Source organism: Oryx dammah, unplaced genomic scaffold, assembly GCF_014754425.2.
Source record: "Oryx dammah isolate SB20612 unplaced genomic scaffold, SCBI_Odam_1.1 HiC_scaffold_18, whole genome shotgun sequence".
In the NCBI taxonomy this organism is placed as follows: Eukaryota; Metazoa; Chordata; class Mammalia; order Artiodactyla; family Bovidae; genus Oryx; species Oryx dammah.
The window spans coordinates 105,457,055-105,470,233 of record NW_024070202.1 but is presented as its reverse complement, the minus strand read 5'-3'; the positions used below and the strand labels follow the sequence as shown (position 1 = coordinate 105,470,233).

General features: G+C 43.3%; 1 protein-coding gene across 1 annotated transcript; it reads left to right on the top strand.

Annotated features, from left to right (window-relative positions):
• The first annotated feature begins 1,923 nt into the window (after positions 1-1,923).
• Positions 1,924-11,405, top strand: LOC120877681 (serine protease 58-like). Its single transcript, XM_040260033.1, has 5 exons — positions 1,924-1,963; positions 3,560-3,713; positions 6,244-6,494; positions 10,725-10,861; positions 11,256-11,405. Exons 1-5 carry the CDS (start codon positions 1,924-1,926, stop codon positions 11,403-11,405), a joined length of 732 nt encoding a protein of 243 aa, XP_040115967.1.
• Positions 11,406-13,179: the final 1,774 nt, after the last annotated feature.

Genomic DNA, 13,179 nt, shown 5'->3' with positions numbered 1-13,179 from the left:
GAGACCCCATAGACGGCAGCCCACCAGGTTCCCCCGTCCCTGGGATTCTCCAGGCAAGAACACTGGATTGGATTGCCATTTCCTTCTCCAATGCATGAAAGTGAAAGTGAAATTGAAGTCGCTCAGTTGTGTCCGACTCCTAGCAACCCCATGGACTGCAGCCCACCAGGCTCCTCTGTCCATGGATTTTCCAGGCAAGAGTATTGGAGTGGGGCCATTGCCTTCTCCAGAAAAGACAGCTAAAAAGTCCTAAAGCCAGGAAGTGAAGACTGAGCTAACTCCTGAGTCTATGCTCTTCACTAATAATACATATAGAAATTTTACAAAGCTTTAAGGACTTAACAGCAATATTTGGACATTAAGAGCAAAAGGTGTCCCCAGAAAAACATGGGGATCCTAAGGTTATTATTTAACAAGTGTTTATATAGCATTACTATTTACCATTAGAACTCACTGTTCTGAGCACTTTATAAATAGAAAATCTGAACAGCCCAATAATGAGTAAAGAGATAATTCAGTAATCAAAACCTCTCAACACAGAAAACAAGATAGGACCAGAGAGCTTCACTGGAGAATTCTGCCAAACATTCCGATAATGAGCACCAACCCTTCTCAAACTCCTCTAAAAACTGGAGAGAGAACACTTCCAAGCTCATTCCACAAAGCCAGCACTATCCTGATACCCAAGCCAAAAACAACACAAGAAAACTACAGGCCAATATTCATGATTGAACCCATTATTAGTTACACATCTCAAGGTGGGGGGAAGGCAGTCAGAAAGTTAAGGCTAACTTATAAAAAGGAGTGGGATAGCATTAAAAAGAGTAGTGAGTGTCCAACACAAAAACTGAACAGGTAAGGAGATTCATTTTATTCAGATTACTGCAATAAGAGGCATTTGAAGATCAGAGTGTCTTGGCAGAATGATTTTACCTTAAGACTTTTGTAGAGAGATATATACAAGTCACAGCTGGAGAGGTGAACAGTTGAGGTTGTTTTACAATCAAGGAATTCTCAGTCAGCTGAACAGGAATTGTTTCTCCCTAGTTGTAGTTAGATTTGTTGTGGGTTGGGGGTAACAGTTGCAAGCTCAGCTAATCATTAATGAGAGACAAATTGGGGAATTGGAGGGCCCATGTCTGGCCATGTCAGTGAGTTCAGGTAAAAAATGGAAAAGGGCCTGTGATTGACCTTGTCACAGGTCAACAAAGAAGTCATCCAAAGTCCTATGGGAGCCCTGAGAAAGAGTGGGCAGAGTCTCTTCAAACTAACGTGGGGAAGGGCCATTCTTTGTGGTAAGCCAAAACTTCTTCACCCACCAGTGTCTTCTGGGAGCACAGGACTCAGGTACAATTCAACACATCAGAGGAAATCTGGAGACTCAGTTTCAAGTCCTAACTTTGCTGCTGACTTCCACTAAGACCACAGCATCCTCAACACTAAAATGGGGAGGGGAGGATGCCTTGTTAACTTTATTTCATCCCCCAATGTTTGAGGAGTCTCTGAGAAGAGAAGAGGGACTCCTGGGGAAACGGAGATGACAAGTGAGGGCAGGGAATAAGGTTCACCATCACAAAGGGAGGAGGGGACAACAAAGAATGATTATGTCACAGAAAGGGGAGGGGAACGTCAGAAGGTGCATCATGACTCCTGAGACCTTTAGGGTCAGAGAAGAGGCACCAGGGGCGGGACTTGTCTGCCCCTTCCTCTTTCACCCACATCAGAGCCAGCTCCCAGCTGTGCCTTATATAACTGGATTTTGATAAGAGCTAGTTTGGAGATTGCTCTAGCATCCTTGCTCCTTCCCTACCCCCACAAAGTAATATTTCTCCCTCAACTGTTCTTGCCAAGGCTACTTGGACTAAAGATTGAGACAGCTGAGAGCTTGATCTGACTTTGCTGCTGGTGAGATCCCAGACTGTCATGAAGTGCTGTGTCTTCTTCATGCTCATGAGCACGGCTGGTGAGTCTAGGTCTTGTTGCTGCTTAGGGAGTGATGTGGTGATGTGCGGGAGGATGGGGCTTCCCAAGTGGTGTTAGTGGTAAAGAACTCACCTGCTAATGCAGGAGACATAACAGACGTGGGTTCGATCCCTGGGTTTGGAAGATCCCCTGGAGGAGGGCACTGCAACCCACTCCAGTATTCTTGCCTGGAGAATCCCATGGACAGAGGAGCCTGGTGGGATGTGGTTCATAGGGTCTCAAAGAGTCAGACACGACTGAAGCAACTGAGCATATACGCACGCACATGGATCAGAGAAGTAAGTAGCTGGCCAAAACTGAAGAGAGAGGAGGTGGTGGGCATATCCTTCAATTAACTGTTAATGGAAGTGAAAGGTATCACTCTTGATGCATGGCTCACCCCATCAATGGTCTCTCTAAGCTTCTTCTGCACCTGCGAGCAAGTTAGCATATGTCTTTATAAGTGCCCTGCACTCTCCCAGGACTCCTGGACAGAGAGCAGAAAAGTACATCTTCCCTTTCTCTGGGCAGATGGACTCTGGAGGAGTAAGTGTAGGTTGGGAAGAGGGGTGAGTCAGGGGCTATGAGAGCCTCAGGTCCCTCTCCCAAGCTCTTCCACTCCTTTCAGCACCAAAGTCAGGTAGGATTTAACTTTTTTACTTTCATTCCTGGCAAAAGTGAATTTAGAATAATATTTTTGAAGTAGTAATTCTTTTTTTTTTTCATTTTTATTATACACAGCACTGCCAATCAGGGTTTATGATCAGCCTCAGATATGCCTTTGCGTTAGCTTCACAGAACTTCAGAATACCTCCATCTCAAGCAAAGACACGTATCAGTTTTCTTAATGTGTAGAGCTTGGGTGGCATGCATGATTTCCCTTAGAAAAATGGGACAGATGAACCTATTTGCAGGTCAGGCAAAGAGAGGCAAACACAGAGAAAGGAGCTGTGGACACAGCAGGAGAAGGAGAGTTTGGGGCGAATTGAGAGCGTAGCATTGGCATACACGCACTGCTGTGTGTGAATATTAGTAGACAGCTGGTGGGAAGCCACTGAATGGCACAGGGAGCGTGGCTCAGGGCTCTGCTGTGGCCTGGAAGGGCAGGATGGAGGTGGGAGGGGGAGGGAAGGTCAAAAGGGAGGGGACATGTTTTCCTATAGCTGCTTCTAGTTGTTGTACAGCAGAAACAAACACAACACTGTAAGGCAATTATCCTTCAACTAAAATAAAATAGGGAAAATGGCACCCCACTCCAGTACTCTCGCCTGGAAAATCCCATGCATGCAGGAGCCTGGTGGGCTGCAGTCCATGGGGTCGCTAAGAGTCAGACACGACTGAGCAACTTCACTTTTCACTTTCATGCATTGGAGAAGGAAATGGCAACCCACTCCAATGTTCTTGCCTGGAGGATCCCAGGGACGGGGAGCCTGGTGGGCTGCCGTCTATGGGGTCGCACAGAGTCAGATACGACTGAAGTGACTCAGCAGCAGCGGAAGACTATTTTAGCTTGAAAACCTTAGGGTGGGAAAAACTATCGTAGCCAACTCTCACCTCTTGCCCTATCTCTCTACCTGTGACCCCACTGATTCTTTAGGAGTCATTCTGGCAGAAGATTCTAACCCTGAGAAGACAAATGAAGTAGATTTTACTATCCCTTATATGGTCTACCTCCAGTCCTTCCCAGAACCCTGTGTGGGCACACTCATTCACCCACAGTGGGTACTGACCGCTGCTCACTGCCCCTCTCCGTAAGTATTTCTCTGCTCTTGGGAGCCAGGGGGGAATCTATTTAAACAAAAGCAGGTCTGATGACAGTATGGAGATTCCTTAAAAAACTAGGAATAAAACTACAATATGACTCAGCAATCCCGCTACTAAAACATACCCTGAGGAAACCAAAATTAAAAAACACACATGTACCCTAATGTTCATTGCAGCATTATTTACAACAGCTAGGACACAGAAGCAACCTAGATGTCCATCAACAGATGAATGAAGAAGCTGTGGTACATATATACAATGGAATATTACTCAGCCATAAAAAGGAACACGTTTGAGTCAATTCTAATGAGGTGGATGAACCACAAGCCTATTACACAGAGTAAAGGAAGTCAGAAAGAGCACAACAAATACCATATATAAATGGATGTTTATTGGATCTAGAAAGACAGTACTGAGGAAACTATTTGCAGGGCAGCAATGGAGAGGCAGACATAGAGAACAGATTTATGGACACAGGGCTGAGGGGAGGGGAGGAAGGAGAGTGTGAGACAAATACAGAGAGTAACATCGAAGCATACACACTACCATGTGTAAGCTAGATCACCAGTGGGAATTCGTTATATGACTCAGGGACCTCAACCCGGTTGAGTTTGGATGAGACATGGGAAATGGGAGGAAGGTTCAAGAAGGAGGGGACATAGGTATACCTATGGTTGATTCATGTTGATGTATGGCAGAAACCAACACAGTATTGTAAAACAATTATCCTTCACTTAAAAATAAATAAATAAAATTTAAAAGCAGGTCTTGTGAGGCATCCTAGCAAGTTCTAATGGCATCCCAGGGAATCAGAAGACCCAGGAAGAGAGAGAATCATCTTCCCAATGGGGAAAGAGATACATTTGCGCAGTTTAGGAGGAGATGAAGAGGAATGTCAGAAGTCTCTTTCTCATGGAAAATAAATAATAGACAGCCATCCAACCTACTTGAGGGCTTCCCTGGTGGCTCAGATGGTAAAGAATCTGCCTGCAATGCAGGAGACCTGGGTTTGATCCCTGGGTCGGGAAGATCTCCTGGAGAAGGGAATAGCCACCCACTCCAGTATTCTGGCCTGGAGGACAGAGGAGCCTGGCAGGCTACATACAGTCCAAGGGGTCACAAAGAGTCAGGCACAACTGAATGACTAACGCTTTCAACTTTCATCCAACATACTTCTGGAACATTTACCATATTCCAGGGACTGCTTAATGAAAGGAAAAAGCAGCAAGGGAACAAGATGGTAATTAGTCTTTCCTCATGGAGCTCACATTCTGGTAGAGGAAATATGCCAAAGCAAATAAAAGTCCCAAAATAAAACACTGAAAGGAGTGCCAAGCAGCAATATACAGGAATAAAACAAGATACCAACTTTAGTTAGGGTGATCATATCAGGTCTGTTTGAAGAGATGAGACCTACACGAAGAGGAGGATGCAACCAGGTTGAATAAATTCTGGGGGAAATTCCAGGCAGAGGGAAGAATGTACAGAGAATCTCATGAGTAGGGGTGGGTGTTCACAGGCTGAGGTTAAAGTATTAGGCAGAAGCCATGTGGTACAGGTAAGAGAAGAAGAGTGAAGGAGCTCGGCATCAGATGATGCTGTCCTTTACAAACCTGTGTCTCTGTTGTGTGTGACAAAGTGCTCGATAATTGGAACCTAGTCACAGTTTCAGGAAGGTATAAGGGTCACTTCTAACTCAGGGTTTTCAGCCATTTGGTTGTTCAAGACAGTTCATTCAAACACAGATCGAACCCCTGCTTTGTGTCAGTGAGAAATACAAAGGAAATATAGGCAGGAAATATAGTCCATCCACTCCAGGAACTGGCATTGGAAAATTGGATTTTCTTCTCTCAGCCAGACCTAATGCACAAACTGTCTTTGGCAGGCAGTGGTTCCTGTGTCTGTTACATGACTGGACTCCTGGCAATAGAAATGGGTGGGTTTGAATTTGTCCAGGAAATATCACAGAAAGTGGTCAGTGGGAGTCCTGTTAGACTGCTAAGAGTCTTTAGAATCTATAATCAGTATAGGCAAATTGCAGTAAATACAAAGATATGGGCCCGAAAGGAGCTGGAAAGGGCCTAAGACTATCCAGAAACAGCAGGTACATATACTTGCTCCAGAGTTGTTTCAGACAGTGGAGGGCAGGCAAAGATCTCTGGAATAATGGGTTCTGGTGCCATATCTGTTACCTACTCATTCAGACTATCCAGGTTGTCGTTATGATCATTAACATCATTGACGACAACTAGATTCCACTGAGTACGTTCTAGGTGGCAGATACCATGTCAGATTTTATGTATATACATTGACTCTAATACAACAATCCTACAAACTATTGTTACTACTATTTTACAGGCCAAGGCAGGTCACTCTGGTTCTCAGGTCTAAGAAATAAAATGAAGATGATTAGATGATTAAAGAAAGTCACCTATGACACTTCTTGCAGTTCTGACATTCTGTAAACCCTGTTTCTTTTTTTTTTTTTTTAATCTCCCTGTCTTCCTTCTTCCATAGTATTAAAATCCGATTGGGAATTTATCAACCCAACATCAAAAATAAGCACGAGCAGACCCAGAGTTACTCAATGACTGTGCCCTACCCTGACTTCAACTCAGATTATCTGAACGATGACCTGATGATGATAAAACTGTCTGAGGCTGCTGAAATCACCACCCAGGTGGGAACCATAGCCATAGCTATGGAACCCTTATCACTTAATGAGTCCTGCTTTATCCCAACCTGGACCTGGAGTAAATATAAAAACTGTAAGTGTTTGACTCTGTGTTCTTCATCCTGAGAAGGCTTTGGCACTGGGGAAAATGAAGAGGGATATACCTGAAGCGCTTCTCAGGTGCAGCTCAGTGGTAGAGAATCTGCCCGCAGTGCACGAGATGCAAGAGATGAGGGTTCGGTCCCTGGGTTGGGAAGATCCCTTGGAGGAGGGCATGACCATCCACTCCAGTGTTCTTGCCTGGAGAATCCCATGAACAGAGGAGCCTGGAGGGTTCATGGGGGTCACAAAGAGTCGCACATGACTGAGCACACAGCACCCACATACATGAAGGACGTAGCTTATACTACCATTATCCTCCCTTTCATTAACAGAGGATACCGGAACCACCACTTGATATCTGAAATGAAAAAGCTGAACTTATTGCTTATTACAGAAGAGCAATGCTGAGCAGGCACAGTCTCAGTGAGCAGTACAGAGTACTAAGCGGTACTCATATGGGGTTTGTGGGAAGCTTTCCATTGAGAGTCTGGAGGACTTTCAGAGGCTGAAGAGAGGTGATGTCATCTATAGAGGCTTGATTACTGGGTGAGATTGTTGTTGACTGGGTGGCACTCCGTTGTTTATTGGAGGAGTCTAACATGCTGACTTTAAAGAGTGACATTGACGGATTGGCTTGTTAAAGCCTACTCACTAAGGCAAGTTGTGGATAGTGATCAGGTTTAAACCTTTCTCCTGTGGTTGCAGAACAAGTCATACATTCTATAAAAACAAATAAAAAGCAGGAGACTGCTTTGGTCTATCAGTCTGATTTGTAAAGGTAACAAATGAGCACTTTGGTATTCTCAATGCCAGTGAAATCTGGCAACTTCAACTTAGAAGCCACCTTTTAGAGAATCTAAGTGAATATATTTTCTGAACAAATTGAAGCTTTTAAATCTTATTCAAAGTAACTGCTTCACATTTTACAAAGTAATTTACGACATAACACTTGACAACAAAATAAAACTACAGAAAGTTTCATCACATAGAATGCATGTCATGTCAGAATCACTGTGACAAATCAATTCTGTAAGCTCTCTCGGGCCAGCCTCCCAATATTTATTAAGAATTCACTATTACAAGTAAGTAGGTTACTTTCACCTAACTTGTTCTAAGTACTTCAATTCAGTTCAGTTCAGTTCATTTCAGTCACTCAGTCGTGTCCGACTCTTTGTGACCCCATGAATCACAGCATGCCAGGCCTCCCTGTTCATCACCATCTCCCGGAGTTCAGATTCACATCCATTGAGTCCGTGATGCCATTCAGCCATCTCATCCTCTGTCGTCCCCTTCTCCTCCTGCCCCCAATCCCTCCCAGCATCAGAGTCTTTTCCAATGAGTCAACTCTTCGCATGAGGTGGCCAAAGTACTGGAGTTTCAGCTTTAGCATCATTCCTTCCAAAGATATCCCAGGGCTGATCTCCTTCACAATGGACTGGTTGGATCTCCTTGCAGTCCAAGGGACTCTCAAGAGTCTTCTCCAACACCATAGTTCAAAAGCATCAATTCTTCAGCGCTCAGCCTTCTTCACAGTCCAACTCTCACATCCATACATGACCACAGGAAAAACCATAGCCTTGACTAGACGGACCTTAGTCGGCAAAGTAATGTCTCTGCTTTTGAATATACTATCTAGGTTGGTCATAACTTTTCTTCCAAGGAGTAAGCGTCTTTTAATTTCATGGCTGCAGTCACCATCTGCAGTGATTTTGGAGCCCCCCAAAATAAAGTCTGACACTGTTTCCACTGTTTCCCCATCTATCTCCCATGAAGTGATGGGACCGGATGCCATGATCTTTGTTTTCTGAATGTTGAGCTTTAAGCCAACTTTTTCACTCTCCACTTTCACTTTCATCAAGAGGCTTTTTAGTTCCTCTTCACTTTCTTCCATAAGGGTGGTGTCATCTGCATATCTGAGGTTATTGATATTTCTCCCAGCAATCTTGATTCCAGCTTGTGTTTCTTCCAGTCCAGCGTTTCTCATGATGTACTCTGCACAGAAGTTAAATAAGCAAGGTGACAATATACAGCCTTGACGCCCTCCTTTTCCTATTTGGAACCAGTCTGTTGTTCCATGTCCAGTTCTAATTGTTGCTTCCTGACCTGCATACAGATTTCTCAAGAGGCAAGTCAGGTGGTCTGGTATTCCCATCTCTTTCAGAATTTTCCACAGTTTATTGTGATCCACAGTCAAAGGCTTTGGCATACTCAATAAAGCAGAAATAGATGTTTTTCTGGAACTCTCTTGCTTTTTCCATGATCCAGCAGATGTTGGCAATTTGATCTCTGGTTCCTCTGCCTTTTCTAAAACCAGCTGGAACGTCAGGGAGTTCACGGTTCACGTATTGCTGAAGCCTGGCTTGGAGAATTTTGAGCATTACTTTACTAGTGTGTGAGATGAATACAATTGTGTGGTAGTTTGAGCATTCTTTGGCATTGCCTTTCTTTGGGATTGGAATGAAAACTGACCTTTTCCAGTCCTGTGGCCACTGCTGAGTTTTCCACATTTGCTGGCATATTGAGTGCAGCACTTTCACAGCATCATCTTTCAGGATTTGAAATAGCTCAACTGGAATTCCATCACCTCCACTAGCTTTGTTCATAGTGATGCTTTCCAAGGCCCACCTGACTTCACTTTTCAAGATGTCTGGCTCTAGATGAGTGATCACATCATCATGATTATCTGGGTCGTGAAGATCTTTTTTGTACAGTTCTTCTGTGTATTCTTGCCACCTCTTCTTAATATCTTCTGCTTCTGTTAGGTCCAGACCATTTCTGTCCTTTATCAAGCCCATCTTTGCATGAAATGTTCCCTTGGTATCTATAATTTTCTTGAAGAGATCTCTAGTCTTTCCCATTTTGTTCTTTTCCTCTATTTCTTTGCATTGATCGCTGAAGAAGTCTTTCTTATCTCTTCTTGCTATTCTTTGGAACTCTGCATTCAGATGCTTGTATCTTTCCTTTTCTCCTTTGCTTTTTGCCTCTCTTCTTTTCACAGATATTTCTAAGGCCTTCCCAGACAGCCATTTTGCTTTTTTGCATTTCTTTTCCATGGGGATGGTCTTGATCCCTGTCTCCTGTACAATGTCACGAACCTCCAGCCATAGTTCATCGGGCACTCTGTCTATCAGATCTAGTCCCTTAAATCTATTTCTCACCTCCACTGTATAATCATAAGGGATTTTATTTAGGTCATACCTGAATGGTCTAGCGGTTTTCCCTACTTTCTTCAATTTAAGTCTGAATTTGGCAATAAGGAGTTCATGATCTGAGCCACAGTCAGCTCCTGGTCTTGTTTTTGTTGACTGTATAGAGCTTCTCCATCTTTGGCTGCATAGAATATAATCAGTCTGATTTTGGTGTTGACCATCTGTAGAGTCTTCTCTTGTGTTGTTGGAAGAGGGTGTTTGCTATGACCAGTACATTTTCTTGGCAAAACTCTATTAGTCTTTGCCCTGCTTCATTCTGCAAAGTTAAAACTGAACATAACTCTTCTTGTCCTTTTCTGACCTGACACTTCCTGGTCTGATTTGATTTAAAACATTAGATTGGAAATGTATCCAAAATATTCTGCTTTATAAGTAATGCTAGGTTTAACTTGAGAGATCTCTAGTCGATTTTTTGCTTCCTTCCTCCTTATGACTCTCCACCAGAGATTAAAATTACATAATGTGTTGATTAGACTCCTTACATCCTGAGGTTAACAGTATAGTAACAACTGCAATAAGTAAGATGAGCAATGTTACTTCTTAGGGGAAATTATATATGTATATTTATACATATACATATGTACTTATAAATAATCCATTTATAAATGATCTCACTATAAAAAAACACAGTTTAAAACACATTAAAAATCATTTTCTCCCTTTATGATTAAATGTAAAGATGATGAAGTAAGTCCCCAAAAGGAAGGCTTCTTACAGACAACAGCTTTCTGTCTCTCTCCTCATAATCATTCATAATTTTCCTGTGGGATTTTTAAGCTTTCCAAGTTATGCACAGTACAGAGAGAATTATAGATCTGATGATATCTGATGTAAGACTCATGTAATGCTTTGAATCCACTGCTCAGACACAGAGATACTGATCAAGGGGCTCTAAGAAGGATGGAATGTCTGATACCTACTATAAGTATATACAGTGTATTCACAGAACAGAGGCTGATCACAAGAGTATATGGTATAAGGAGAGTCACCCTGGACTTTTCTCTTTCCCACAGTTAGTGACCCTGACATCCTGACTTGGATAAACCAATATACTCGTCCCTACTATGAGTGCCAGAATATGTACGACGAAAGAACGGCAGTAAACACCATGTGTGTGGGGCAGCCTCTAAAGACCCTATCTGATACTAAGGTATTTTTGCTATCTCCAGACAAGCACATGGCAAGGGGTCCATGGGGAAAGGTGCTTGTAGGAGACCAAACGGTATCCAAGCAGAAGGCCTGCAGTCTTTCTCTGCCTCCTCAGTCTGTGGATTGGTCATCCATTCCCCTGCCTTCCTTTAGAGCGGGAGAGAGTCAGGGGAGAGTCATTTGTCCTTTCTCCTCCTACTTGCACTCAGGTTGGTCAAATTCAAACCTAGAGAGGTGAGACCTGCATGGATGTGAAGAGAGGGTTCTCCCCTCTCAAGAAAAATTATTCCAGTCTGATAGAAGCTACTGCTATCACAATGTGCCACTGCTTAGAATAAATCCTTGTTGGATGAGGAGCAAAGCAACACTGACCCCCTGTTCCCTCTCTCTGGCAGGAAGTCTCGGCAGCTCCGGCCATCTGCAGTGGGAGGGTACATGGAATCTTGAGTTGGTCAAGAGGAAGTGTCACCCTTGGAAATGAAGGATTCTTCACAGAAATCAGTTCTTATTCAAGATGGATTATGGGCGTCATTGAAAGCTACTGAGGCTCCCTGCTCCTCCATCCCCTCAGTGCAGTATCTCCATGATTTCCACCCTGGATCTACAACTCTCTTTATTATGTTTCTTGTTCTTGAGCAGAATTTATTATAAAGAAATGACACTAAAACGCTGTGACACTAAAAACGTATTCCTTTATCATATAAACTGTAAACATGATGAGAAATCCAACAACATTCCCAACCATTTGTTCATTCAAAAGTTGTTGAAATGTCTGCTATTTGAAATGTCCCCAGGCATACGCCTGGGGCTTTCAGGTGGCTTAGTGGCAAAGAATCCACCTACAATGCAGGAGACAAAAGAGACGTGGGTTCAGTCCCTGAGTCGGGAAGATCCCCTGGGGGAGGAAATGGCTAACCATTCCAGTATTCTTGCTGGGATATTCCTATGGACAGAGCTTGGAGGACTACAGTCCATGGGGTCATAAAGAGCTGGACATAACTGAGCAACTGAGCATGCATGCACATATGCTAGGGGTACACGAGTAGATATAATGCAGACTTTGCCATCAATCAGCTAGTTCTATTACCTGCTGATAATTACTACAGTGGAGATGAGCAATAAGTTCCATGAGGATATAGGAAAAAATCAGGGGGTCAGAGGCACAGGAGGTACCACCCAAGAGGCCAACAAATTATAGAACTGAAGTATAGTTAGGTAAAAGTCCGAAAAGCATAAAAGCCATTATGTTCTGGAAAATACATGTAAATAAGTAATACTGAAGGGTGTAAAATAAATTGTTCATAGAAGGGAAGAGAGGATGTGATAGAAATGTATTATTTATGCAGGTAAGGGTTAGATAGCAAAAGGCCTGATCTGATTGGTAAAGGAATTTAGATTTTTTTTTAATCTTGTAGGCATCAGAGGCTTTGTCATTAAAGCCACCATGGTAAATAGAATGTCAAATGTCTGAATTGGGAGATGTAAGAACATAAGAGTCTGTAAGCTTTAAACACAGTGACTGTGAGTGGAAACAGAAGGGGCAAAGTCAGGGATCACCCCTGCTTCTAACTTGAACAACAAGGTAGATGGTGGTTTTGCTGCTGCTGCTGCTAAGACATGTTAGTTGTGTCCGACTCTGTGCGACCCCGTAGACGGCAGCCCACCAGGCTCCCCCATCCCTGGGATTCTCCAGGCAAGAATACTAGATGGTAATATAAAGAGAAGTACTGTTTCCATCTGTAATGGATCAGGAGCAAGGTGGGGCATGTTATATTTGAGATCCTTGAAGGAAATAGAGGTGGCCATTTCTAGCAAAGATCTGGATCTCCGATGATACTGAAACAATGAGGCAGTTTCTGTGTTTATAGGTAGTAGGTGCAGACTTAAGTAAAGTCCTGTGCTATTGGGAGGAGCTGTGATCCACAATCAGTGAGTCTCTCACACTAGCGTAAAGTGGCAATGTTCAGCATCCCAAACCCATTGACAAGGACATCTAAAATTACAGCATCGAGAAGATGTCAAATGACCCAAAAATAGGGGATTGAGTGATATATGAGAGGCTATGGAGTCACATGTAGGGGAGGGACAGCATGACATGGGATTATCTGTTAAAAGGGGAAAAAGGAACAGCGAGATGAGCAGAGAGACTCACCCCAGAGGAGAAAAAGACTGCAAAGGGTGAAGAGATTTGGAGTTCATCTCATGAGGGACATGGTGAACCTGTCTGCAGAGATTGCTGAGGGGGTTTGGTTTTTTTATATTGATACCCTCTGAGTGTGGATGCATTTCTTTCCTATCAAAGCAAAGCAAAACAAAATA